Source organism: Taurulus bubalis (genome assembly GCF_910589615.1).
Source record: "Taurulus bubalis genome assembly, chromosome: 5".
NCBI lineage: Eukaryota > Metazoa > Chordata > Actinopteri > Perciformes > Cottidae > Taurulus > Taurulus bubalis.
In genome coordinates, this window is record NC_136593.1 from 29,290,789 (window position 1) to 29,318,288 (window position 27,500).

The 27,500-nt window shown below is 47.0% G+C and overlaps 1 protein-coding gene across 1 annotated transcript in view; it reads left to right on the plus strand.

The window, feature by feature from the left end:
• The first annotated feature begins 105 nt into the window (after positions 1–105).
• The window catches only part of LOC306736568 (histone deacetylase 7-like), a 43,800-nt gene continuing 16,405 nt past the window's right edge, over positions 106–27,500 (plus strand). Inside the window, exons 1-10 of the mRNA XM_079218214.1 lie at positions 106–237; positions 17,846–18,030; positions 18,231–18,318; positions 18,606–18,720; positions 18,848–18,927; positions 24,051–24,164; positions 24,324–24,415; positions 24,738–24,818; positions 25,234–25,381; positions 26,774–27,000. Coding sequence (XP_079074340.1) covers positions 219–237; positions 17,846–18,030; positions 18,231–18,318; positions 18,606–18,720; positions 18,848–18,927; positions 24,051–24,164; positions 24,324–24,415; positions 24,738–24,818; positions 25,234–25,381; positions 26,774–27,000 — 1,149 coding nt within the window. The 5' untranslated portion in view covers positions 106–218. The remainder of the gene's footprint in view (positions 238–17,845; positions 18,031–18,230; positions 18,319–18,605; positions 18,721–18,847; positions 18,928–24,050; positions 24,165–24,323; positions 24,416–24,737; positions 24,819–25,233; positions 25,382–26,773; positions 27,001–27,500) is intronic.

Below are 27,500 nucleotides of genomic sequence, written 5' to 3' on the forward strand. Positions count from 1 at the left end.
AGAGAGAGACAGAGAGAGCGAGAGAGAGAGGGAGAGAGAGAGCGAGAGAGAGAGGGAGAGAGAGAGGGAGAGAGAGAGAGAGAGAGAGAGAGAGAGAGAGAGAGAGAGAGGGAGAGAGAGAGAGAGAGAGCGCTCACATGAGAGGAAGTGCCAGACGCAGCAGAGTCAGAGCTGTGCAGCGGTGATGTGACTCTGGATCTACCTCCTCCTCTCCCTGGATGTCAGCACCCAGCACCGGTAGGTGAAGTTGCATTTCCCATCACACGCATGAGTCTCTCCGTCACAGCTGTGTTCTTGAGTGGCTGTGCCACGAGGAAGGGCCATCTTTGCCATGCAGTGCTCCACAGAGGGTTTACGGTTCATCCTCGGTGTGGCGCTCGGCTCCTTGAGAGGAGCTTGGTTTGTTCTGGGTTCAGTGCGGCTGCATCGATATCTCTGCAAACGCTTCAGTCACATCGAACAAGAAGAACTCTGTGGCTAGAAACGGCACAAATGAAACCAAACTCACGGTAACGTGTGTTTGGTTTCATTTGTTTGGTTTTGGAAGCGTCCCTCCTCAGGACGGGGAAGGGGAGAACATTGGAAACAGACCCAGCCTGAGAGGTGGTCTGTCCAGGAACAGTGTTCCAGAGTGAAGAGTGAAGGAGACGCAGTCTGCTGTGCGTCTCCTTCACTCTCCTGTCTGCTCAGAGGACTCGAGACAAGATGCACATGTAGTGAGAATGTGCTCAGGAAAAGGCTGGAAGACGTCTGTTCCCTCAGGGAGACTCCAGTAGAGTCACAGCCCGTCCTCTGAAGGACTTCTAACACCGTGCTGCTCGTGCTCGTTGCCCCCGCTCACATCCTGTAATGTAGATCAATACAAATGTTATAAAGTGGTAAAGGTGAGTCTGCTGTATAGTTTATCTTCCACCCCATCCTCCTTGTTTTAGAACACGCTCCGTGAATCTGCATGAGATGAAATGCTTGCCTCAGCCTTTCTCGCCCAAAACATTCAACTTTCTCTCTATTTTTATTCTCCATGTGCTGCTCCGCTGTTACAGACTTGTCGACGTGGTTTTGTTGGGCCGTAAATCAGACTGTAAGTCCTCCGTGTTCTCTGAGGATAGCGGGGTCATAATGATGACATGCATGGTGTGTTTGGCCCTGTGATGAACACACACCGCTGTTTGAGGGAGTTCAATACTGATAAAGGAACACAGACTCACCCTTTACAACCTTATATATATATATATATATATATATATATATATATATATATATATATATATATATATATATATATATATATATATATACTTTTTAGCCCGATCCCTCAACAGATTATGTTATAATCCAATGAATACTTTTAATATGTCTCAGAATCCACTGGCAGAATCTCAGCAGAGAGCAACACGAGGTCAGGGATTGAATTTAAATGATTTGTCCATTCTTCCATTAGTTGATTAATACAAAATAATTTTGATAATTGATTCACTCTAATGCATTTTTAAGCAAGAATGCAACTCTTTCTCAGCAGAAATGTTCTGGTTCCTCCTCCTCAAATGTGCTCTGTGGTTTAGGTCTTGAAGACCAGCTCAGGGATCTGAACTTATGATGGACATGTTTTACTATGTTGACGTTTCAGAGAGCAAATGTTCAGCGACTCTTCAGGAAGATGAAGACTGAAGCCTGAAGCCATACTTCATTGCATCAGCACCCAAACTGTATGTCTAGCTTGATGCACTTGATGATGTTCATGTTGGTGAATGTTTGTTTGGGTTGTAAAGGTGGAGCAGGTTAAGATGCCCAGCCTGCTGGAAGAGGCCCTCAGGGGCCAAACGCTCCTGTGTGTCAGCTGAGGACACAAGCAGCGGTGGCAGTGTGTTCTGACGTCCTCTCTAAAAGGGCCAATGATATCTAAAAGGAGCCATTGTGTGAGTCTGGAAACGTGTAATCAGACATTAGAATAGAATACTTGTTGAGAAGCTTTCTCTAAAGTGTGTTTCTAAGAACTTGGATTAGTAATTGTTCCACCACTGAGAGGTCTTCATCAGCAGGAGGAAGAAGGAGCATCGTGGCTGACATGAGTTCCCTGCCAGCTCCTGAACAGGCTGCTATCAGGGTGTAGAGAACATTTATCTGTGTGCCGCCCCCCTGTGGCAGAGTGTGTGTACTGCAACACTCTGCTCTAATTGAGACCAAACCACTTTGTGGACGTTTATTTGTGCAGGACAAAACTGTCATTTGTCATTGAGGAAGGAAATGTGAATTCATATTAATGTAAATGATACATTTCCTTTGCATTATCATCCGGGCCATGAGTTAAACGGCCCTCGTTGTGTTTAAATCTCTCATAATATTTGGACGTTTCACTCAATAAAAGTGCTTAAAGAACATCAGACATCATAAGAATTGAGCAAAATGAGCATGAGGTCCACAGCAGCTCAGGTCTGTTCTCTTTGCCATCAGACTTTAAAGACATTCCTTCTACAGGGGCACACACTGCTCTGACTACGCTTTGACCTTTTCCACACGCGTGTTCACGGAGTGTGAAGGCGTCGTGAAGCGACACTTTCCAGAGAAACTAGACGAGCGCTGTGCTGTTCATCCCCTTTGTGGGTTGACTCTGCTTTGCTGTTGGAATGGAAAGGCTTCACACACCTCACCCGTACCTGCACAGCGAGCAGCGAGTTCAAAGTCACCACAGCTGCTAGCTAGCGCTCAGCGTACCTGAACACCTGCAGTGGAATGAGCTAAAACCACTGTTTTAAATGCACAATGCAGCTTTTTTTCTTTTATGTCAAATAACACAATTCTGTAGGTACTTATACATTCTATATGATGGTGATCTAAAGATAGATGAGCAGATGTTGTGTGTGTCAGCCTGTGCAGTGCAACTAGAGCTGAACACAACATTGACATCACCTTATAAAGTTGTTGTGTCTCCAGCATCTCCTGAGGAATGTGTCTCTTTAGCTCCATGCGTTCACAGCTAGTGGACTTCGTCTGAGGTACGAGGCATGTGGTGAACAGGTGGAGCGTCAGAGGGAATGAAACGGGAACGGTGCCGTAAAAATGAACTAAAACGCTGAAGAGATAAAGACAGAGACAGAGGATGTGTGTGTGTGTGTGTGTGTCTGTGTGCATGTGTGAGGGTGCTGTGTGCATGTGTGTGTGTGTCTGTGTGCATGTGTGTGTGTCTGTGTGCATGTGTGTGTCTGTGTGCATGTGTGAGGGTGCTGTGTGCATGTGTGTGTCTGTCGGGCAGGTTTAAGGGTGCTGTGTGCATGTGTGTGTCTGTGTGCATGTGTGTGTGTGTGTTTGTGTGCATGTGTGTGTCTGTGTGCATGTGTGTGTGTGTCTGTGTGCATGTATGTGTGTGTGTGTTTGTGTGCATGTGTGTGTGTTTGTGTGCATGTGTGTGTGTTTGTGTGCATGTGTGTGGGTGCTGTGTGCATGTGTGTGTGTCTGTGTGCATGTGTGTGTCTGTGTGCATGTGTGTGGGTGCTGTGTGCATGTGTGTGTCTGTGTGCATGTGTGTGTGTGTGTCTGTGTGTGTGTCTGTGTGCATGTGTGTGTGTGTGTGTGTCTGTGTGCATGTGTGTCTGTGTGCATGTGTGTGTGTCTGTGTGCATGTGTGTGTGTGTCTGTGTGCATGTGTGTGTGTGTGTCTGTGTGCATGTGTGTGTGTGTCTGTGTGCATGTGTGTGTGTGTCTGTGTGCATGTGTGTGTCTGTCGGGCAGGATGCCCCCTGGAGGGGAACAACCCCCCCGCCTGCCCCCAACACCAGGGAATCTGTTGGCCTGATATCTGCTAACGTTCCACGGTCACAGTACCGTACTGTGGCATTCAGTCAGTGACTCCTCCAAAATCACATTCTGCATCAAACCGTCCATCAGAGTGAGCAATGACATGTGTGAAAGCTGCCATTGAGCGTCCCAGTGTTGGCTGACTGTGCATCTGCTGTGCATCTATTGTGCATCTTTTCTACTCTCTAATCACTTTTTCTCCCTATCGTTTCCCTGCTGCCTCCTTTTCTTGCTCTTTTTGGCTTTCTGCCCTGAACTGCTGCTCCCTCCATCACCGTCCTGACTGCATTCCTCTCATTCCTCCTGCTTCCTGTGACTGGAGGAGGAGTGAGCCCACAGAGCTCCACCTTGGAGTCCTACCATGTTGGCCATGTGTGTCTCTTCCCTTCTTCCTGCTCTGCCTTCAGTTTTTAAATCCTCTCAGTATCCAAAGTCATCTCTATGAGTGTCTGGTGATGAAGCCTCTTGCTCACACTCCCTGTCCTGTGTGTTTACTGAGGGTCTGCCGGACCCCCTCTATAACCCAGTCCGGCCCACGTGCCACAGATCCAAACCCTCCTTCTGGTGCAGAGACGCTGTAGAAAGAGTGCAGTTTGGTTTTGCAATTGATAAAACTCAATTCTTGAAACTTGTAAAAACTCTAAAGACACAAAAACTAAACAGATACAAAAAATACATTTACATCTCTTGCAAAAACCTTTCGCACAAAGTATAACACAGTCTTGTACTGTGAATAAAATACAGTACATTGCCTGCAGTCCTCTAGCTCCTGACCTGAACCCTTTACGCTCTGGTGTCCATCTCACGGCTTCAGGAGTTTACAGCTCTCTGGGTGATGTGATGTTGATTATCAAACGATGACAACCGGGTGAGTTCAATACAAAACGTGTGTTTAGTGAGCGAGAAGCAGAGGCTCATGGTGGAGCGCACCGCTCCATGGCATGAGGGCCCGACACGCTCCATTCATGCTGTTCATGGCACTTGTTACCTCCATGTTGTGACCGACTCAGAGCGCTGTGTGGAACCTCAGGAAGAGTGTGTTCCATTTCATAATCAGATATCAGGGACTTACATAAATGCCAAGAGCACGAGCAAAGAGGCAAAGAGGCAAAGAGGCAAAGAGGCAAAGAGGCAAAGAGGCATTCTGTTGTTGTCGTCATACTGAGTTGTGTTGATACTTTCACCACCATTGAAGTGAACACAGAGCTACTGACTCCTCTCAGGACGGCTGGAGGAACACGAGCTCCGCTTCAGGAGTTTGTTCGTCACAGATCGGTTTATCTTCACGGGTTGAATGAAGCAGATTCTCTTTTTGGCAGAGGGACACACACACACACACACACACACACACACACACATACACACACACACAGAGGAGGAGAAGACTGAAGACGAGAGAGACAGTGAGAGTTCAGTTTGGGAGAAGACGTGAGAACAGGCAGCGCTGTTTAATCAAATTGGTGTGTGTGTGTGTGTGTGTGTGTGTGTGTGTGTGTGTGTGTGTGTGTGTGTGTGTGTGTGTGTGTGTGTGTGTGTGTGTGTGTGTGTGTGTGTGTGTGTACTGTCCGTGGACGTGAACATTTGCCTCTGGCTTCATCAGGTGGTCAGATCCCAAAATAAAAATAGAGGAACAGGAAGAAGGCCCATAGAGTAACATAAACATGTTGTTGAATGAGCAGCATATGAATAATTAAATATAAACCTCCAGATGCTCTGCTGCACACAGACAATGCATGTGTGGTTAATTGGATGTTAAGAATGATGTCCTATTTGAGGCCTTCTGGCCTGATATGTATTTCTAATATGTTTGGCTCTGTGGTTTTCTCATACTTTTAAATTTATATTTCTGGCAGTTAGTTTCTGTTTTGGGTCACCGCCTCCCTCAGACGCTTCCTGTCTGATGCCATAAACACCATCTATGTATGTATATATATATATATATATATATATATATATATATATATATATATATATATATACAGTCAAAAAACACACACACACGCCCTTCAGCAGGTGGAGCCACACACACGCGCGCGCGCGCGCAGACACACGCACGCACACACACGCCCTCACAGGAGCGGCTCGCCTCCTTGCTCGGTGAGCAGAGTCATAACATTGATAGTCGCGCGCTATATAGGTTTGGGTGAGTTTGCGTGAACAGGATTACTCGGCGCGCGCTGACGGGACCAACGGGTTGAGTTTAAACTCCAGTCTGACAAACGTGACTTCAGAAGAGAAGAGTTCAGAAGAGAAGGACCGGGATGTCCGCGGCCAGGCGCTCCTCCGTGCGTCCCTCCCGCTGGAGGCGCGTGAGCTGGACCTGAACGGTAGGCGGCTCCGTTGTTTCATGTTGCGGGGAAAGATCCACTGAAGCCGCACTGCTGCTCGCTGTGCACGAGCACGAGCACGTACCGATGCTGCCCGGTCCTCCTGCAGGTGGAGACTCACCTGAGTCTAAACTGACAGCTTACAGTTACATGTCCTTCCTCCAGACACCCAGTTCAGCCTAAAACAAACACAACGTGTCCTGAGGTCATGACCCGGGGTCAGATGCTGCAGACTGAATTACAGTGATCGACCTTAATTATCTTAATCTGACAAATTGTCCACATGAGCATGTTAAGGTGGTAAACCAGTTAATAATGATGTGATTATGGTGTGAAGGCTCTTTGTGAGAGGAGAATGCAGCTCTGATTACGTCATGAGGAGTTTGACTCATTCACCACTTAGCAACACATGTTTGGTTGTTTGCTGGACCAGAGGGAGGGGTGTGTGTGTGTGTGTGTGTGTGTGTGTGTGTGTGTGTGTGTGTGTGTGTGTGTGTGTGTGCTGTATTATGACGGAAGTCGTAAAAATGGTTAGTTCCCACAAAGCCCCTTTAGTCCATAAAAATGAAGTGTTCTCATGTGTTCAGGTCCCTCTCTGGATGGATGAGGTCATGGTGGCCAACATGTTTCATTTTTCATGTTACATGTTTCATGTTACATGTTTCATGTTACATGTTTCATGTTTCATGTTACATGTTTCATGTTACATGTTTCATGTTACATGTTTCATTTTTCATGTTACATGTTTCATGTTACATGTTTCATGTTACATGTTTCATGTTTCATGTTACATGTTTCATGTTTCATGTTACATGTTTCATGTTACATGTTTCATGTTTCATGTTACATGTTTCATTTTTCATGTTACATGTTTCATGTTACATGTTTCATGTTACATGTTTCATGTTTCATGTTACATGTTTCATGTTACATGTTACATGTTACATGTTTCATGTTTCATGTTTCATGTTACATGTTTCATGTTTCATGTTACATGTTTCATGTTACATGTTTCATGTTTCATGTTTCATGTTACATGTTTCATGTTTCATGCTACATGTTACATGTTACATGTGTCATGCTACATGTTACATGTTTCATGCTACATGTTACATGTTTCATGTTTCATGTTTCATGTTTCATGTTACATGTTTCATGTTACATGTTACATGTTACATGTTACATGTTTCATGTTACATGTTTCATGTTTCATGTTACATGTTTCATGTTTCATGTTACATGTTTCGTGTTTCATGTTACATGTTTCATGTTTCATGTTACATGTTTCATGTTTCATGCTACATGTTACATGTTACATGTTTCATGCTACATGTTACATGTTTCATGCTACATGTTACATGTTTCATGTTTCATGTTTCATGTTACATGTTTCATGTTACATGTTACATGTTACATGTTTCATGTTACATGTTTCATGTTTCATGTTACATGTTTCATGTTTCATGCTACATGTTACATGTTTCATGTTTCATGTTTCATGTTACATGTTTCATGTTACATGTTACATGTTACATGTTTCATGTTACATGTTTCATGTTTCATGTTACATGTTTCATGTTTCATGTTTCATGTTACATGTTTCGTGTTTCATGTTTCATGTTTCATGTTTCATGTTTGTATTTTACATTTATGAAGACGGTGTGATGTCACACGTTAATACATTCATGATGAAGACGTTGTGATGTCACACGTTAATACATTCATGATGAAGACGTTGTGATGTCACACGTTAATACATTCATGATGAAGACGGTGTGATGTCACACGTTAATACATTCATGATGAAGACGTTGTGATGTCACACGTTAATACATTCATGATGAAGACGTTGTGATGTCACACGTTAATACATTCATGATGAAGACGGTGTGATGTCACACGTTAATACATTCATGATGAAGACGGTGTGATGTCACGTGTTCCTCCAGCTGCGAGTCTCTCGGTCTGTGATGTGATCATGTGATTCATAGTTCACACTGCAGTGTGCTTTTAGCAGTCAGTTTTGTTTTGACTTGCTGCCGTGGTCAGAAGCTGGTTTCCCTTTGCATTGTGGGTAATCCTCTTATAGAAATACAAAGGGCTCTCTTTACAGATACAGTTTAAAAATGTATATATAATAATGTATATAATGTATATATACATATATATATATATATATATATATATATATATATATATATATATATATATATATTTATTTATGTTATACATATATACCGCTTGCTGCAGACGCTCCTTCCTGGACCCCGGTTAGGCCTTCCCATGTATAAACCAGGACAAAGTCCCATGTAGACCCGGCCATCCTCCATCATGCATCATATCCATGTTTCCTGTGTGGTGAAGTGACACAACCTCTTCCCAGGACGATGACCTTTAAAGGTGTTCTCAGTGACAGCCACAGCTCTGACAACAGGAACAGTGTTCTGGACCAGCCAGAGCCGGATCACGCTTCCTGGTTTAGGATCAGCTCCTCAGGACCTCAGAGGGCCCGGTGCATCATGGGAGTGGGTGCATGGTGGATAGAGCAGGGTGGTGCATTGAGGCTCAGACCTGAACCGCCACTGTTTCTTTTGAAGTGCGTGATGAGGTCAGGCGGCGTCCCCGTCAGGTCAGATGTGGGCTCAGGTCTTAGTTTGCATAATGAGGCATGTGGATGGTTTGTGTCTGTGTCTCATGGCCGTGTGATGGAGGTGTGGACCGGCTCTCAGCTCCTGGTCCAGACTGCATCACTTCTTCTGGCAGCCACACATACTGTATGTTCTCGGTTTCAGCCTCATACCGACATGTGACACCATATTAAGCTCCTCCCCTCAAGGAGATGACCCTCTGGAACCCACGGGAGAAAAACATGAAACTATTTAAACAATTGTCCGTCTGTTTTGGCTGTGATAAATAAATAAACCCCCTAAAGAGACACCGTGTGCTGCAGACCCCTCGGACGTCTTCTATCTGACCTCTGACCCTTTGGTGGAAGAGCGCTGCACCATACAGACATGTCCTGATGCCTCTGAGGGGAAAGGCCACACGAGGAAGACTCACATGTGATGCTGCACTGTCCTGTTGACAGTGAGGGAAAGGATGGTTTATCATCATAATAAAGGGTGACTTCATAAACCTCGGGTGCTCGCCGTGGTTAAACAATGACGTGTCGGCTACGTGACCCATTTTTTAAACGACCAAGATTTTTGACAAGGATTCCTCACATTGTTTGTAAAATAGTAGTAAGATTAGTTGAATAATTGATGAGTTGATTGACAGATAATTCACCCGGGGATATTTTCATCATTTAATAATTGTTTGAGTGATTTTTAAATCAATGACATTGAATGGTTCCAGTTTCTTAAACAGTCAGGATGTTCTGCTTGTCAGGATTGTGTCATAGCACATTGAATATTTGTGTTTTGGGCATTAAAGGCCTCCTTCACAATAGCAAGTAGTTCATCAGTTAGTTTTTGAAATACTTTGTCATAAAATAAACCTGTAAATATCATCAGCTCATATTCATAGTGGACGACTGTAGCTGATAAATATGATGCTTATTGACACACACACACACACACACACACACGCGCACACACACACGTAAAAACAAGTGGTGCGATGTTATTGATGTATTGAGAAACAGAAACTCAGCTCAGTGTCCCAGAACACATGCGCTCTGCATGCTTCCTGACACAGAGACACAAGTGGTGACTGGCAGGTGACACTAAAAATACCCTCATGGTTGCGTGTCCTGAACGCAGCACAAAGAGCCACAGTGCTCCTTCAAAAGGAACACATGTGCACTAATAATACACGACACCCGCAGCACTGATGCTGCAAGGGTGCTGCGCTCAACTGTCGCACAACAGATCCAGCTCATGCAAACACAAAGACTGCTGTGTACACGAGAGGAAACAACTGCAGGCTATTAATATCCTGGTGTGTACGGGACACACACACAAGGACACACTCATACAGACACACACACAAGGACACACTCATACGGACACACACACAAGGAAACACTCATACGGACACACACACAAGGACACACTCATACGGACACACACACAAGGACACACTCATACGGACACACACACAAGGACACACTCATACGGACACACACAAGGACACACTCATACGGACACACACACAAGGACACACTCATACAGACACACACACAAGGACACACTCATACGGACACACACACAAGGACACACTCATACAGACACACTCATACGGACACACATACGGACACACACAAGGACACACTCATACAGACACACACACAAGGACACACTCATACAGACACACACACAAGGACACACTCATACAGACACACACACAAGGACACACTCATACGTACACACTCATACGGACACACACACAAGGACACACTCATACAGACACACACACAAGGACACACTCATACAGACACACACACAAGGACACACTCATACGTACACACTCATACGGACACACACACGTACGCACACACACACACACAAGGACACACTCATACGGACACACATACGGACACACACATACGGACACACTCATACGGACACACACACAAGGACACACTCATACGGACACACACACAAGGACACACTCATACAGACACACACACAAGGACACACTCATACGGACACACACACAAGGACACACTCATACAGACACACACACAAGGACACACTCATACAGACACACACACAAGGACACACTCATACGTACACACTCATACGGACACACACACGTACGCACACACACACACACAAGGACACACTCATACGGACACACATACGGACACACACATACGGACACACTCATACGGACACACACACAAGGACACACTCATACGGACACACACACAAGGACACACTCATACGGACACACACATACGGACACACTCATACGGACACACACACAAGGACACACACATACGGACACACACATACGGACACACACACAAGGACACACTCATACGGACACACACATACGGACACACTCATACGGACACACACACAAGGACACACTCATACGGACACACTCATACGGACACACTCATACGGACACACTCATACGGACACACACACAAGGACACACTCATACGGACACACACACAAGGACACACTCATACGGACACACACATACGGACACACTCATACGGACACACACACAAGGACACACACATACGGACACACACATACGGACACACACACAAGGACACACTCATACGGACACACACATACGGACACACTCATACGGACACACACAAGGACACACTCATACGGACACACTCATGCGGACACACTCATACGGACACACTCATACGGACACACACACAAGGACACACTCATACGGACACACACATACGGACACACTCATACAGACACACACACAAGGACACACTCATACGGACACACATACGGACACACACATACGGACACACTCATACGGACACACACACAAGGACACACTCATACGGACACACTCATACGGACACACACACATACGGACACACACACAAGGACACACTCATACGGACACACACATACGGACACACTCATACGGACACACTCATACGGACACACTCATACGGACACACACACAAGGACACACACATACGGACACACACATACGGACACACTCATACGGACACACACACAAGGACACACACATACGGACACACACATACGGACACACTCATACGGACACACTCATACGGACACACTCATACGGACACACTCATACGGACACACTCATACGGACACACACACAAGGACACACTCATACGGACACACACACAAGGACACACTCATACGGACACACACAAGGACACACTCATACGGACACACACACAAGGACACACTCATACGGACACACACACACAGATTGATACTCCAGCTGCTCGGAAGCAGTGCGACAGAATGTCCCCAACAGCTGTGGATTCCTCTAAAAATGTGAGGACGGGAAACCCACGGAGAGGTGGTGAAGGTGTGTGTGTGTGTGTGTGTGTGTGTGTGTGTGTGTGTGTGTGTGTGTGTGTGTGTGTGGCTACTTTGTGTCTCTGACCTCCTGCTCTTTCTGCTTTGTTGAGAGTCCAGCAGCCATAAAGCTGCAGCCTGCTTCAGTGTGCATTGATGATGTGACCCACGTAAAGACCATCACCACTCGGGCTAACCAGAAGCCGTGGCTGACAGGGGAAGTCCATCGGCTGCTGAGGGCCAGAAACAAGGCTTTCAGAGCTGGGGACAAAACGGACCTGAGAAGAGCGAGAGCCAACCTGTCCCACGGCATCAGGAAAGCTAAACAAGACTGTCAGAATGGGAAAGAAAGGTGATTTAAGCAATTTTGAGCTTGGCATGGTTGTTGGTGCCAGACGGGCCGGTCTGAGTATTTCACAATCTGCTCAGTTACTTGGATTTTCACACACAACCATTTCTAGGGTTTACAAAGAATGGTGTGAAAAGGGAAAAACATCCAGTATGCGGCAGTCCTGTAGGCGAAAATGCCTTTTTGATGCTAGAGGTCAGAGGAGAATGGGCCGACTGATTCAAGCTGATAGAAGAGCAACTTTGACTGAAATAACCACTCGTTACAACCGAGGTATGCAGCAAAGCATTTGTGAAGCCACAACACGCACAACCTTGAGGCGGATGGGCTCCAACAGCAGAAGACCCCACCGGGTACCACTCATCTCCACTACAAATACGAACAAGAGGCTACAATTTGCAAGAGCTCACCAAAATTGGACAGTTGAAGACTGGAAAAATGTTGCCTGGTCTGATGAGTCTTGATTTCTGTTGAGACATTCAGATGGTAGAGTCAGAATTTGGCGTAAACAGAATGAGAACATGGATCCATCATGCCTTGTTACCACTGTGCAGGCTGGTGGTGGTGTAATGGTGTGGGGATGTTTTCTTGGCACACTTTAGGCCCCTTAGTGCCAATTGGGCATGGTTTAAATGCCACGGCCTACCTGAGCATTGTTTCTGACCATGTCCATCCCTTTATGGCCACCATGTACCATCCTCTGATGGCTACTTCCAGCAGGATAATGCACCATGTCACAAAGCTCCAATCATTTCTAATTGGTTTCTTGAACATGACAATGAGTTCACTGTACTAAAATGGCCCCACAGTCACCAGATCTCAACCCAATAGAGCATCTTTGGGATGTGGTGGAACGGGAGCTTCGTGCCCTGGATGTGCATCCCACAAATCTCCATCAACTGCAAGATGCTGTCCTATCAATATGGGCCAACATTTCTAAAGAATGCTTTCAGCACCTCGTTGAATCAATGCCACGTAGAATTAAGGCAGTTCTGAAGGCGAAAGGGGGTCAAACACAGTTTTAGTTTGGTGTTCCTAATAATCCTTTAGGTGAGTGTATACGACACCCGCCTCACCCGCAAGGTGACCTTGATTGTGAGCGACCCCTGCCGCCCCTCACACGGTCTCTTCAGCCTCCTGCCCTCTGGTAGGAGATACCGGAGCCTCCGAGCTCGCGCCACCAGGCTGTCCAACAGCTTCATCCACCAGGCTGTCCAACAGCTTCATCCACCAGGCTGTCCAACAGCTTCATCCACCAGGCTGTCCAACAGCTTCATCCACCAGGCTGTCAGGAAGCTGAACTCTCTCCCCACCGTCCCACTCCGTCCTCTTCTCTAGACTCACATGTCTGGATGCTGCTAAGGAGTCACAGTCATTTATTTATAGTCCTTCACAGTCTTAATAGTTCCTAATTTATGTTGTCTATATGTTATATGTTGTTTTTTTAACTTTTAAACAGTTTTTTGCACTTTATTATTATTATTATTATTATTATTATTATTACTATTGCACAATTCTCTATATGTTGGACAGAAGAGAAACATACTTTCGATCTTCTGCATGTTTGCACATTGCACAAAATTGACAATAAAACTGACTTTGACTTTGACACACACACACACACACACACACACACACACACACACACACACACACACACACACACACACACACACAGTGGCTCTGAACCTGACTGCACAGCACAGAGCAGTTCCCTCCACAGTAAACACACACATGTGGGCCTCAGTGGGATTTAAACACTGCTGCAGGACATCTGTGACTCTCCAGCTGCAGGAGTGAACCACTGGAGCGCTCAACTCAAATAGCAGCTTCTGCTCGTCTAAATGAACCGAGAGGATGTAATGGTGCAGACTAACTTTAGAAACAGGAAGTCACTGGTTCTGTGTGTGTGTGTGTGTGTGTGTGTGTGTGTGTGTGTGTGTGTGTGTGTGTGTGTGTGTGTGTGTGTGTGTGTGTGTTGTGCTGCAGAAGGCACAGAAAGAGGATGATGGTTGTGAAACCAATATGCTATTACAGAAACCAGAAGTTTCTCTCGTGTGTATTTTTAGCAGCACGGCGCTCAAACGAGAGACACACAGATCTTATCTCATGCACTTCTCCTTCCTTTTTAAATATTTTATCTTATAAATAACATTTCTTTTTAGTTTTAAAATATGTATCCTGCATTGTTAGAGCACCACGATAGCAGACCATGGAAAGCAATGCTTGCTATAAATACCTCCACCACCGCATTACTTCTCTGTAATGTTGAAACAACTAATAACGGTTGGGAAGTGATCAGCCTCATGAACCCGTCAGAGACCGTGAGGATCTGGCTCTTTGAACACATCATGCGTGACTGAGCCGCTTTATGTTTCACTGGGAGTCACAGCTTCAGTATCGGTTCATAACCTTTGCTTTGAAACTGCAGAACAATACATTTAAAAATACGAGGAAGTCAGCGTCGGCCGTGAGTCTCTGGGACTTTAAGGCGCGGATCTACTGGAGGTTTAACGTTAACCATCACGGTGAGAGTAAAGCTTTACTGACGACGTCATCTATCTGTTTATGTTCAGTCAGTTACATGGTGATGCCTTCAGGCGCTTTGGTGGAAGATACATTAGATATTTATCATGATGAGTTAATGTTGTTTGAAGGAGATATGAAAACAGATATGAGAGATTAATTATGAGCTGTTTACACTCCAGCAGCTTATTATACTACTATATACTATATATATATATGTATATATATATATATATATATATATATATATATATATATATACATATATTCAGTGTCACGTGTCGGGCGTCTTGAGTTACCTGGCCAGGTAGGATTCCAGACACGGCTTTACAGGAAGCTGGTCTGTGTTTCCGTGTCACACACAATACATGAGACGCCGTTCACAAACAGACAGTGTTGCTGTGATGAAGTTAGTATGTAGTTATCAAGCAGCACTACAGGAGGTTGTTGTCATGTTTGACATGCAGCAAACAAATCACCAGAACTGCCTTCTTTCATTAAAAAGCGTTGCATCTCTCTCCTCGTCTGCTGCTGAAACCCTGGTCCACGCCGTCATCACCTCCAGAGTTGAGCATTGCAACAGCATTCTTCTTCTTATTCTGGACTTGAGGATTCTCTCTGAGTCTTTGGGGTCAAAGTGTGAGGCTCCTGCAGGTCAAAGTCATATTACATATTTAAATCCAGCATAACAAGTGAATCATTATGCTTTTATGAGCTGATGTACGAGGTGTTGTGTCACAGCGCCGTAACTCAGCCGGGAATGATGTGAGTAATGTGAAGCCATACTGTGTGTTGCATCATACCTTCAGTAGGTTTCCATGTGCTTCTGCCCTGCAGCAGAGGGGCGGCAGCTCTTTACTTAAGCAATAAGGTACTCAAGGCAGTACTGTGTCTACAATAATGTACAGTTCAAGGGTGTTGTTAAACCCTTGAACTGTACATTATTGTAGACACAGTACTGCCTTGAGTACCTTATTGCTTTTATAATACGGGTACCTGCGACTTTATAAATAGTAATAGTTAGCTCCCTTTCAGCACAAAATAGTTGAAGCCACCAAATGTTGTGTATTGCATTTTGCCATACACATACGGGACTATAAAACTGACTGCCTGGCCGGTTGAAAGCAGGGTGGAGGATGACGCTCAGCCACCGATGTAAAGAAGTGCTCTCGCTGCTTCTGTCCGTCTTTTCTCCGCCATGTTTCTCCTCCATGATGTTTAGAGAACTTGCCTCGCGTCGGGAAATTACCGACGTAATTATCTCTCACTGGAAATGATCATGATTTTGTGATGCAACCCTTTTCATTCCTCATCTCATTTTAGGGAGGAAGTGACGTATGTGTTGTCGTTCGTTATGCTAGTGTGGGGGATGCTACGTGAGCTTGTTAGCTGCTCCGTTTGAGCTAACGTTACTGTTAGCGAAGAGCCCCGTTGCAATACTGTGAACACTCAAGCAATACACCTGCAAGTTAAGGAAACCAACGTCTGAGTCGTTACTGCGGACGTTACAATATCAAAGTTTACTCCAACATGTTTTAACTGTCAAGCTTGAAATGACAACTAACGGTCGCGCAATTTAAATCTACCTGTTATTTTTAAGGGATATGGAACGCTCTAAATGTAAACAGGCTTCACAGTACTTTATGGCTGAATAAAGTACACCCCATGACTCACTCTCAACCAATCAGAATGCTTGATTTGATCTACCTGTATTATAACAATGTAGAAGCCATTACATGATTTGTGTTTTACCTGTGTGTTTGATTCGTTATGTTTTGATTACGCAATGATGTCGGGGGGCGTCAACGTTATATAGACGTGCAGCCAGGTGTGTGTTTGTTTAGAGAGCGGAAGGGGAACCTATTTTTAACCGCATGAAGACCGCATTATGAGAACGCTTTGAGATATCGACCTTTTGAAACGCATTTAGAGACAAAGCAGGTTTTTTCTGTTCAAGAGGAGTTTTTATTTATTTTTCTGTTACAATAAAAGGAATTGAAGTGAAACTACGGAAATGCGTGTTATTTTACCGACTCCTCCTACAACTACCGTCTCTGGTGAAGCTTCTGCATCGCCACCCAAACGCTCCTCATGGTGATCGGTTTCAGGTTTCAGTCGCATTGACGCGTGAACAACACATCACGTTATTGAGAGCTGGCGTGTTGTTGTCTTGTTGTTATGTGGGCCGTGTGTTCAACGTGAGCTGGTTTCACTTCCAGAGGCCTTTGGATCGCATCAATGGATCAAATCCTTTCTGCACCGATAAAACCACATCTGTCTTTCATTAGGACGCCAACGCTCGCTTCAATTGTTTCTAAACTTAGATGTTTATGTCTTTCATTTGAGTAAAACATTAAGGGAGATGACAGATTGATGTACCTGACCCACATGCCTTGACCACACAATGTTCTAATCCCGCCGCCCACCCGGTTTCCGTCATGCTTTCTTTCTTTTGTGCCCCTCAAACCCAAACGCACACGCAGCCTCTGAGCTTTCCTGAATGCAGCGCTGGACAATGGCCAGTTGACTCGAGGCAGGAAGACTTGAATGAAATGAAATATGACTGGTGAATGTGCAGAGTTCACATCTGGGCATCTGCTTACGCCAAATAAACTGAGTGCACTCTGGTGGTGTTTATGCAAAGCACACACACTGTGCACGGCACTCACATTGTTCTTGTTTTTCTAAATGCTTTGTGTTATCACGTCTATATCTGTACTACTCGTGTTACTCTTAATCTTACTGGTGATGTGTCTTTAATAGTCAAACTGTCACAGGATATGAGAGTAACATCCTCCCACATGGACTCCCATGTGCAGCGACACCAATGGGTGTGTGATCGTCTCCCTCTCTCTCCTCAGTGGACGTGATCTTCAGCCATCGGGGTTCAGTGCTCACACATGGGGAGCAGCCCATGGACCTCAGCGTGACCCAGAGGTCGTTGCATCCAGCCCTCCATGCGGCCATGCTGGTCCCCCGGCCTCCCTTCTTCCTTGGACCCCTGACCTCTCAGCCTTGCTCCCAGTTTTCCCAGCAGCACTTACAGGTATGGACAACCCAGTAGAGGTGAAGCTTGTAATAATAATCATTAGGGAAGAGGAAGCAGCAGGTCAACTTCCTGTCGATTATTAGAGTCTGATCCGAGCGGTGCTTTTATATTTAGTGGAACATGAAGGCATATTTAGGTTTTAAATCCCACTGGCACAGACTGGTCCGTGTTGATGTTGCTTCTTTTCTTCTTCCCAGTTTAACGTTGAACAGAGGCAAAGAGAGATGGAGCAGGAGAAAAGAGAAGAGCTCCATCAGCTGATACGGAAGAGTAAAAATGAGCAGAGTGAGTATCATGCGTCGTCGGTTCCCTGAAAGACTGAGAGCTCTTCATGAGTCACACGGTGAAGAGGAGGGGACTTCCTACACGGCTGTGATGTGCATTTCAAAGACATGTGAATCAGAAATGTGCTCATATCAACCAAAAGCAGACAAACAGTGTTCTAGTGTACAGAGGAAATGAAGAGGTGACACATAAGCTGGAGCCTGATCAGAAGTCTCCAGTGTAGACAGTACCGTGTGAAGACTGGCTGGAGGCCTCAGTCCTGATGCCGTGGCTCTGTTGACCCCTAGGTGCGGTCGCCAGTCCTCTGGTGAGGCAGAAGCTTCGGGAACACATCATCATGAAGAGCCAGCCGGCCCACGACCGGCTCACTGCAACCCACAGCGGCCCGGCTGCAGCGTACAGGTGAGAGGCGTCAGTGAGCTCTCAGGGAGGAGCGACTCTGTCAGGACAACCTCTCGCTTGGTGTCAAGGAAAGTAAAAGAACCATTTATAACAGCTGCCTGTCCTCTTTTCCTTTGGCGACCTGCAGGCTCCCGGTTCCTGGCACGTCTCCAACATCTCAGCATTCTGCCGGAGACCAACGTAAAGACCTGGCCCTGCGCCGGACAGGTGAGCTGTGTGTGTGTGTGTGTGTGTGTGTGTGTGTGTGTGATGAGGTCAGTGAGATCATTACATTACATATGTGGACCAGAGAATGAGAAAGGGAGGGAGAGAATGAACAGGTGTCCTTCCAGTGAGACGAAGGAGACTCCTTCAGCTCCCGGCCTGCAGAGAGAGAGAGAGAGAGAGAGAGAGAGAGACAGAGGGGTAGAGAGAGAGAGAGAGAGAGAGAGACAGAGAGAGAGAGAGAGAGAGACAGAGGGGTAGAGAGAGAGAGAGAGACAGAGGGGTAGAGAGAGAGAGAGAGAGAGAGAGAGAGAGAGAGCAACAGCACAAAGCTGCTTTTATCTGCTCTGCTCCTCTGTTTGATGCTGTTGGTCGGGCTCCTTGGAGCCGGAGGGATGTGATGTGTGAGGAAGGAGGGATGTGATGTGTGAGGATGGATGTGATGTGTGAGGAGGGATGTGATCTGTGAGGAGGGATGTGATGTGTGAGGAGGGATGAGATGTGTGAGGAGGGATGTGATGTGTGAGGAGGGATGTGATGTGTGAGGAGGGATGTGATGTGTGAGGAGGGATGTGATCTGTGAGGAGGGATGTGATGTGTGAGGAGGGATGAGATGTGTGAGGAGGGATGTGATGTGTGAGGATGGATGTGATGTGTGAGGAGGGATGTGATGTGTGAGGTTGGAGGGATGTGATGTGTGAGGATGGATGTGATGTGTGAGGAGGGATGTGATGTGTGAGGAGGGAGGGATGTGATGTGTGAGGAGGGATGTGATGTGTGAGGAGGGATGTGATGTGTGAGGAGGGATGTGATATGTGAGGATGGATGTGATGTGTGAGGAGGGATGTGATGTGTGAGGAGGGATGTGATGTGTGAGGAGGGATGAGATGTTTGAGGTTGGAGGGATGTGATGTGTGAGGAGGGAGGGATGTGATGTGTGAGGAGGGATGAGATGTGTGAGGAGGGATGTGATGTGTGAGGAGGGATGTGATGTGTGAGGAGGGAGGGATGTGATGTGTGAGGAGGGATGAGATGTGTGAGGAGGGATGTGATGTGTGAGGAGGGAGGGATGTGATGTGTGAGGAGGGATGAGATGTGTGAGGAGGGATGTGATGTGTGAGGAGGGAGGGATGTGATGTGTGAGGAGGGAGGGATGTGATGTGTGAGGAGGGATGAGATGTGTGAGGAGGGATGTGATGTGTGAGGAGGGAGGGATGTGATGTGTGAGGATGGATGTGATGTGTGAGGAGGGATGTGATGTGAGAGGAGGGAGGGATGTGATGTGTGAAGAGGGATGTGATGTGTGAGGATGGATGTGATGTGTGAGGAAGGATGTGATGTGTGAGGAGGGATGTGATGTGTGAGGAGGGATGTGATGTGTGAGGAAGGATGTGATGTGTGAGGAGGGATGTGATGTGTGAGGAGGGAGGGATGTGCTGTGAGAGGAGGGATGTTATGTGTGAGGAGGGATGTGATGTGTGAGGAGGGAGGGATGTGATGTGTGAGGAGGGATGTGATGTGTGAGGAGGGATGTGATGTGTGAGGAAGGATGTGATGTGTGAGGAGGGAGGGATGTGTGAAGAGGGAGGTGATGTGTGAGGAGGGATGTGATGTGTGAGGAGGGATGTGATGTGTGAGGAGGGATGAGATGTGTGAGGAGGGATGTGATGTGTGAGGAGGGAGGGATGTGATGTGTGAGGATGGATGTGATGTGTGAGGAGGGATGTGATGTGTGAGGAGGGATGTGATGTGTGAGGAGGGATGTGATGTGTGAGGTTGGAGGGATGTGATGTGAGAGGAGGTATGTGATGTGTGAGGAGGGATGTGATGTGTGAGGAGGGATGTGATGTGTGAGGAGGGATGTGATGTGTGAGGTTGGAGGGATGTGATGTGAGAGGAGGTATGTGATGTGTGAGGAGGGATGTGATGTGTGAGGATGGATGTGATGTGTGAGGAGGGATGTGATGTGTGAGGAGGGATGTGATGTGTGAGGATGGATGTGATGTGTGAGGAGGGATGTGATGTGTGAGGAGGGAGGGATGTGATGTGTGAGGAGGGATGTGATGTGTGAGGAGGGATGTGATGTGAGAGGAGGGAGGGATGTGATGTGTGAGAATGGATGTGATGTGTGAGGAGGGAGGGATGTGATGTGTGAGGATGGATGTGATGTGATGTGTGAGAATGGATGTGATGTGTGAGGAGGGATGTGATGTGAGAGGAGGGAGGGATGTGATGTGTGAGAATGGATGTGATGTGTGAGGAGGGATGTGATGTGAGAGGAGGGAGGGATGTGATGTGTGAGAATGGATGTGATGTGTGAGGATGGATGTGATGTGATGTGTGAGAATGGATGTGATGTGTGAGGAGGGATGTGATGTGTGAGGAGGGATGTGATGTGTGAGGATGGATGTGATGTGTGAGGAGGGATGTGATGTGTGAGGAGGGATGTGATGTGTGAGGAGGGAGGGATGTGATGTGTGAGGAGGGATGTGATGTGTGAGGAGGGATGTGATGTGAGAGGAGGGAGGGATGTGATGTGTGAGAATGGATGTGATGTGTGAGGAGGGAGGGATGTGATGTGTGAGGAGGGATGTGATGTGAGAGGAGGGAGGGATGTGATGTGTGAGAATGGATGTGATGTGTGAGGAGGGATGGATGTGATGTGTGAGGATGGATGTGATGTGTGAGGAGGGATGTGATGTGTGAGGATGGATGTGATGTGTGAGGAGGGATGTGATGTGAGAGGAGGGAGGGATGTGATGTGTGAGAATGGATGTGATGTGTGAGGAGGGAGGGATGTGATGTGTGAGGAGGGATGTGATGTGTGAGGAGGGAGGGATGTGATGTGTGAGGAGGGATGTGATGTGTGAGGATGGATGTGATGTGTGAGGATGAATGTGATGTGTGAGGAGGGAGGGATGTGATGTGTGAGGAGGGATGTGATGTGTGAGGAGGGAGGGATGTGTGAGGAGGGATGTGATGTGTGAGGAGGGAGGGATGTGATGTGTGAGGAGGGATGTGATGTGTGAGGAGGGATGTGATGTGTGAGGATGGATGTGATGTGTGAGGAGGGAGGGATGTGATGTGTGAGGAGGGATGTGATGTGTGAGGATGAATGTGATGTGTGAGGAGGGAGGGATGTGATGTGTGAGGATGGATGTGATGTGTGAGGAGGGATGTGATGTGTGAGGAGGGATGTGATGTGTGAGGAGGGAGGGATGTGATGTGTGAGGATGGATGTGATGTGTGAGGAGGGAGGGATGTGCTGTGAGAGGAGGGATGTGATGTGTGAGGAGGGATGTGATGTGTGAGGAGGGATGTGATGTGTGAGGAGGGATGTGATGTGTGAGGAGGGAGGGATGTGTGAGGAGGGATGTGATGTGTGAGGAGGGATGTGAAGTGTGAGGAGGGAGGGATGTGTGAGGAGGGATGTGATGTGTGAGGAGGGATGTGAAGTGTGAGGAGGGATGTGATGTGTGAGGAGGGATGTGATGTGTGAGGAGGGATGTGATGTGTGAGGAGGGATGTGATGTGTGAGGAGGGATGTGATGTGTGAGGAAGGATGTGATGTGTGAGGAGGGAGGGATGTGATGTGTGAGGAGGGAGGGATGTGATGTGTGAGGAGGGATATGATGTGTGAGGAGGGATGTGATGTGTGAGGAGGGAGGGATGTGTGAGGAGGGAGGGATGTGATGTGTGAGGATGGATGTGATGTGTGAGGAGGGAGGGATGTGATGTGTGAGGAGGGATGTGATGTGTGAGGAGGGATGTGATGTGTGAGGAGGGAGGGATGTGATGTGTGAGGATGGATGTGATGTGTGAGGAGGGAGGGATGTGTGAGGAGGGAGGGATGTGATGTGTGAGGAGGGATGTGATGTGTGAGGATGGATGTGATGTGTGAGGAGGGAGGGATGTGTGAGGAGGGAGGGATGTGATGTGTGAGGAGGGATGTGATGTGTGAGGAGGGATGTGATGTGTGAGGATGGATGTGATGTGTGAGGATGGATATGATGTGTGAGGATGGATGTGATGTGTGAGGAGGGATGTGATGTGTGAGGAGGGAGGGATGTGATGTGTGAGGAGGGATGTGATGTGATGTGAGAGGAGGGATGTGATGTGTGAGGAGGGAGGGATGTAATGTGTGAGGAGGGATGTGATGTGTGAGGAGGGATGTGATGTGTGAGGAGGGATGTGATGTGTGAGGAGGGATGTGATGTGTGAGGATGAATGTGATGTGTGAGGAGGGATGTGATGTGTGAGGATGGATGTGATGTGTGAGGATGAATGTGATGTGTGAGGAGGGATGTGATGTGTGAGGATGGATGTGATGTGTGAGGAGGGAGGGATGTGATGTGTGAGGAGGGAGGGATGTGATGTGTGAGGAGGGATGTGATGTGTGAGGAGGGATGTGATGTGTGAGGAGGGAGGGATGTGATGTGTGAGGAGGGAGGGATGTGATGTGTGAGGAGGGATGTGATGTGTGAGGAAGGATGTGATGTGTGAGGAGGGATGTGATGTGTGAGGATGGATGTGATGTGTGAGGATGGATGTGATGTGTGAGGAGGGAGGGATGTGATGTGAGAGGAGGGATGTGATGTGTGAGGAGGGATGTGATGTGTGAGGATGGATGTGATGTGTGAGGAGGGAGGGATGTGATGTGTGAGGAGGGATGTGATGTGTGAGGAGGGAGGGATGTGATGTGAGAGGAGGGATGTGATGTGTGAGGAGGGATGTGATGTGTGAGGATGGATGTGATGTGAGAGGAGGGATGTGATGTGTGAGGAGGGATGTGATGTGTGAGGATGGATGTGATGTGAGAGGAGGGATGTGATGTGTGAGGAGGGATGTGATGTGTGAGGAAGGATGTGATGTTTGAGGAGGGATGTGATGATGAGTTCATCCTCAGAGATGTAGACGATCATTAAGTTGTGTGAGTTTAAAAGCCAAAGATATTTATTTCAGGGATAAGTATGGCTGTGTGTGTGTGTGTGTGTGTGTGTGTGTGTGTGTGTATATCTGTGTGTGTGTGTGTGTGTGTGTGTGTGTGTGTGTGTGTGTGTGTGTGTGTGTGTGTGTGTGTGTGTGTGTGTGTGTGTTCTTCATGCATTGTGTGTCTGTGTCTCCAGTCTCTGAGCCCTCTCTGAAGTGGAAGTTGAAGAAGCTCATCAGCACGAGGCCCAACCCGCTGCAGAGGAAGATCAGCGCTCCGCCCGCCGTCCGGCACCGGACAGACGCTCAGGGTAGACACCACTTCACTGACAGGCCATGCGTGTCTGTTGCCTTGTTGCATGTTATCTCAACACACGCGTGTGTTGAGATAACATGCAACAAGGCAACAGACGGTGTGATTGGTTTGGTGCTGCATGAACGTGTTTCTGATTGGTCCTCCCGTGTTTCAGACTCCTCCCCCAGCAGCAGCACCCCGGCGTCCGGCTGCAGCTCACCCAACGACAGCCTGCACTCGGACAACGGGCTCCCAGTGGCACACGAGGTTTATATCATATTATCTACATCATATTATAATACATTATTATATCAGGTCCGGTTCAGGAACACTTGCATGTTACTGAGGTGTTAACTGCTTTAAACAGGAGATGTCTGCATGTTACTCGATCACTCCTCATCTCTTTAAGCATTGAGGGGTCGGGCCATCAGCTTTTAACAATACATGTTCCAATATAATCCACATTTTGAGTGAATGTTGATATTTGGCACGGAGAAGACAAGTCAAATGAAGTGTATTGTGTAATATTAGAGTCTCTGTTTATGTGATGGTCTATAATCTGGGCACTAATGACTTGGCGCTCCTTCAGGCCCAGAGGCTTCTGGCTCACTTCTCCTCTCCTCCCATCACCTCGGCGATGCCCAACATCACCGCTGGACTTCCTGCTCCGGTGAGCAGCAGCTTCTCATGGATACATGTGTGTGTGTGTCTATGAATGTGTTTCTAAGACTGAGTGTCTAGAATAGAGAGCATTTATAGAAGCGTGTGCTGTGTTTAGTCTTTCAGTTCCCTTTCATCCTCTGTGGTGCTTCATATCTGGTGAATCAGTCATGTGGTCGTTACTCACTCGTTGAAGAGACAGAGGTTCTCTCGAACAGCCCATGAAGCCCTCGCCTCCATGTTGCTCATGAATGAATGAATGAATATTTATTAATCCCCGAGGGGAAATTTGGTGTCGAAGTAGCAGCAATTTACAGACAAAAAATAAGATATAAAAACAACAGGGATGAACGATATATACATTATGATCATACGTGTGAAGAGGTCTTCCCTCACTCCCTCCCATCATGCATCTCTCTCCACAGGCCGACCTGCGGGTGGCCCGGCCCTTGGCGGTGCCCGCCCTGCACCAGGTGTACCTGCCTCTGGACGGCGGCGCCCTGACCCAGCGCCTGCAGCCGGTGCTCATACTGGAGCCGCACACCGGACTGCTGCATTCCCAGCTCGTCTCCCGTGAGTTGTGTAACCGTGAATGTGTCATAGAGCAGAAACTGAAATAGTCAACACGCATGTCCACAGAAGACATGCGTGTAGAAATCACAACAACAGAGGCGTGTGCACGCCACCTGCAGTCTGAGATCTGAGCCGTCTGCACATTGGACAGCCGGATGTTTCGACCTCTTAGTCGATCAAATTGAGCTTTGTGCATCAGGATATGTGTCACTATGAAAGATGACTTTTAGGAGGCCATGCAAGGCGTCTTACGTAACCCTTATTATGGGCTGGCACCCTGGAAGAGGGATGGGAAGCCTTTCTGTTTGAAGCCGGGTCCCTGGTCACCTCCATGAGCTCTCAGCTGCAGTCTGGGCTTCCTCGTCTGGTGTCAGGAGGATCCCGTCTGTCTGTTTTATTGTAGAAGAAAACAGGAATGCACCGCATGTCAAACACAGGCCCAATGCTCCTCACTGACAAAAGCAACAAAACAAAACAGATTTAAAAGGTAGCAAATTTTGAGCTGTTTTTGTGTCCTTGGAAAAGCCGAACTGGCCCGTTGTCACATGACTGAGGGGCGGTGCAGTGGTTCATGAGCAGAGGAGCAGAGAGCCTCTGCTATGTTGATGTGTAGAGACTGCATGCAAAGCAGTCACATCTTCAATGAGGACCCACTGACCTGCTTCCTGACCGTAGAATGAGATACACAGGAACTGGTGGAACTTTAACATCACAGATTATGGGATTATTATGTTGTTGCCTATAATCAGGAAGTTATGCGATCCATGCAGAAAGTGTTTCTCTGTCCCTCCCTTGTTGCACATGGTTTAGGTTTGGATCTCCAGCCATCAGCCTCAGTTCTATACAGACTGAGGAACTTCTTCTGTCAGTGAAAATGATCCAATAAATATCACAAGGGTGCCCTCTACTGGACACTTGGGGAACGACATACAACAACATTATCATGACACGTATTTTAGTTTATTCTTTAGTTTATTGTGTTGTATTTCACTCTGAGCTTCACTTTCTGTTTCTGCATCAGATAAAAACAGTTGATCTTGAGTATTATAATCCCACCAATATACCAGCTGGTATAACTTCCATTTCTATTTTCATTTCCTCCTCATCATTTATGTCAGGTTTACCTCCATCACCTGTCCCTGTTTGTGTTGTCTCTTCTCACCTGTCCCTGTTTGTGTTGTCTCTTCTCACCTGTCCCTGTTTGTGTTGTCTCTTCTCACCTGTCGCTGTTTGTGTTGTCTCTTCTCACCTGTCCCTGCTTGTGTTGTCTCTTCTCACCTGTCCCTGCTTGTGTTGTCTCTTCTCACCTGTCCCTGTTTGTGTTGTCTCTTCTCACCTGTCCCTGTTTGTGTTGTCTCTTCTCACCTGTCCCTGCCTCCTCCCTCTCTGCAGTTCACGGCCTGAGCTCCATCCTGCAGCAGCAGCCGCCTCACCTGTCCTGCTCCAGGAGGGAAGGCGTGCTCGCCTCGCCGTGCCACAGGCCTCTGGAGCGGACGCGCTCAGAGCCGCCGCCCTACAGCCGGCTGCACGCCGGCCGCCACGCACACGTCCAGCAGCTGAGTCAGCAGTACCACAAGAGCGGGCCGGAGAGGTTCAAGCAGAACGCACACCTGTGCAAGGTGAGCATGCTGTCGTACATATGCTAGAGGTTTATTCTACATTCATCTTGAGTCTTTGTTTGGATGGTACATACAGGGATCCTTTGTGATTGTCGGTTGTATACAAATGTTAAAGAGAGCAGAAGCAACCTAAAGGTACAAAGAGTCAGACTCAGCGTATGGAGTGTATACTTGTATACAAGTGATTCCATCACTCATGACCACTAGAGGTTTAGGTAACGTCTGTACCTGTGGAGGCTCTGCTCCGGCCTGTATGTTCTCTGCTCTTATTATTTTGCCATTTCTGGAGGTCAACCTCTATAAAATTAACGTAGGAATCAGGTGTCAGATCGTACACTTGAATCTGGAGTTGGCAACTCATCCTGTTCATTGTGCATTTAGGACTTGTTAACACTGTAAAACCCATATATATATATATATATATATATATATATATATATATATATATATATGAACCCTGAACAGTCGAACTCCGTCCCTCTGGACTCTGCATGTGTGAG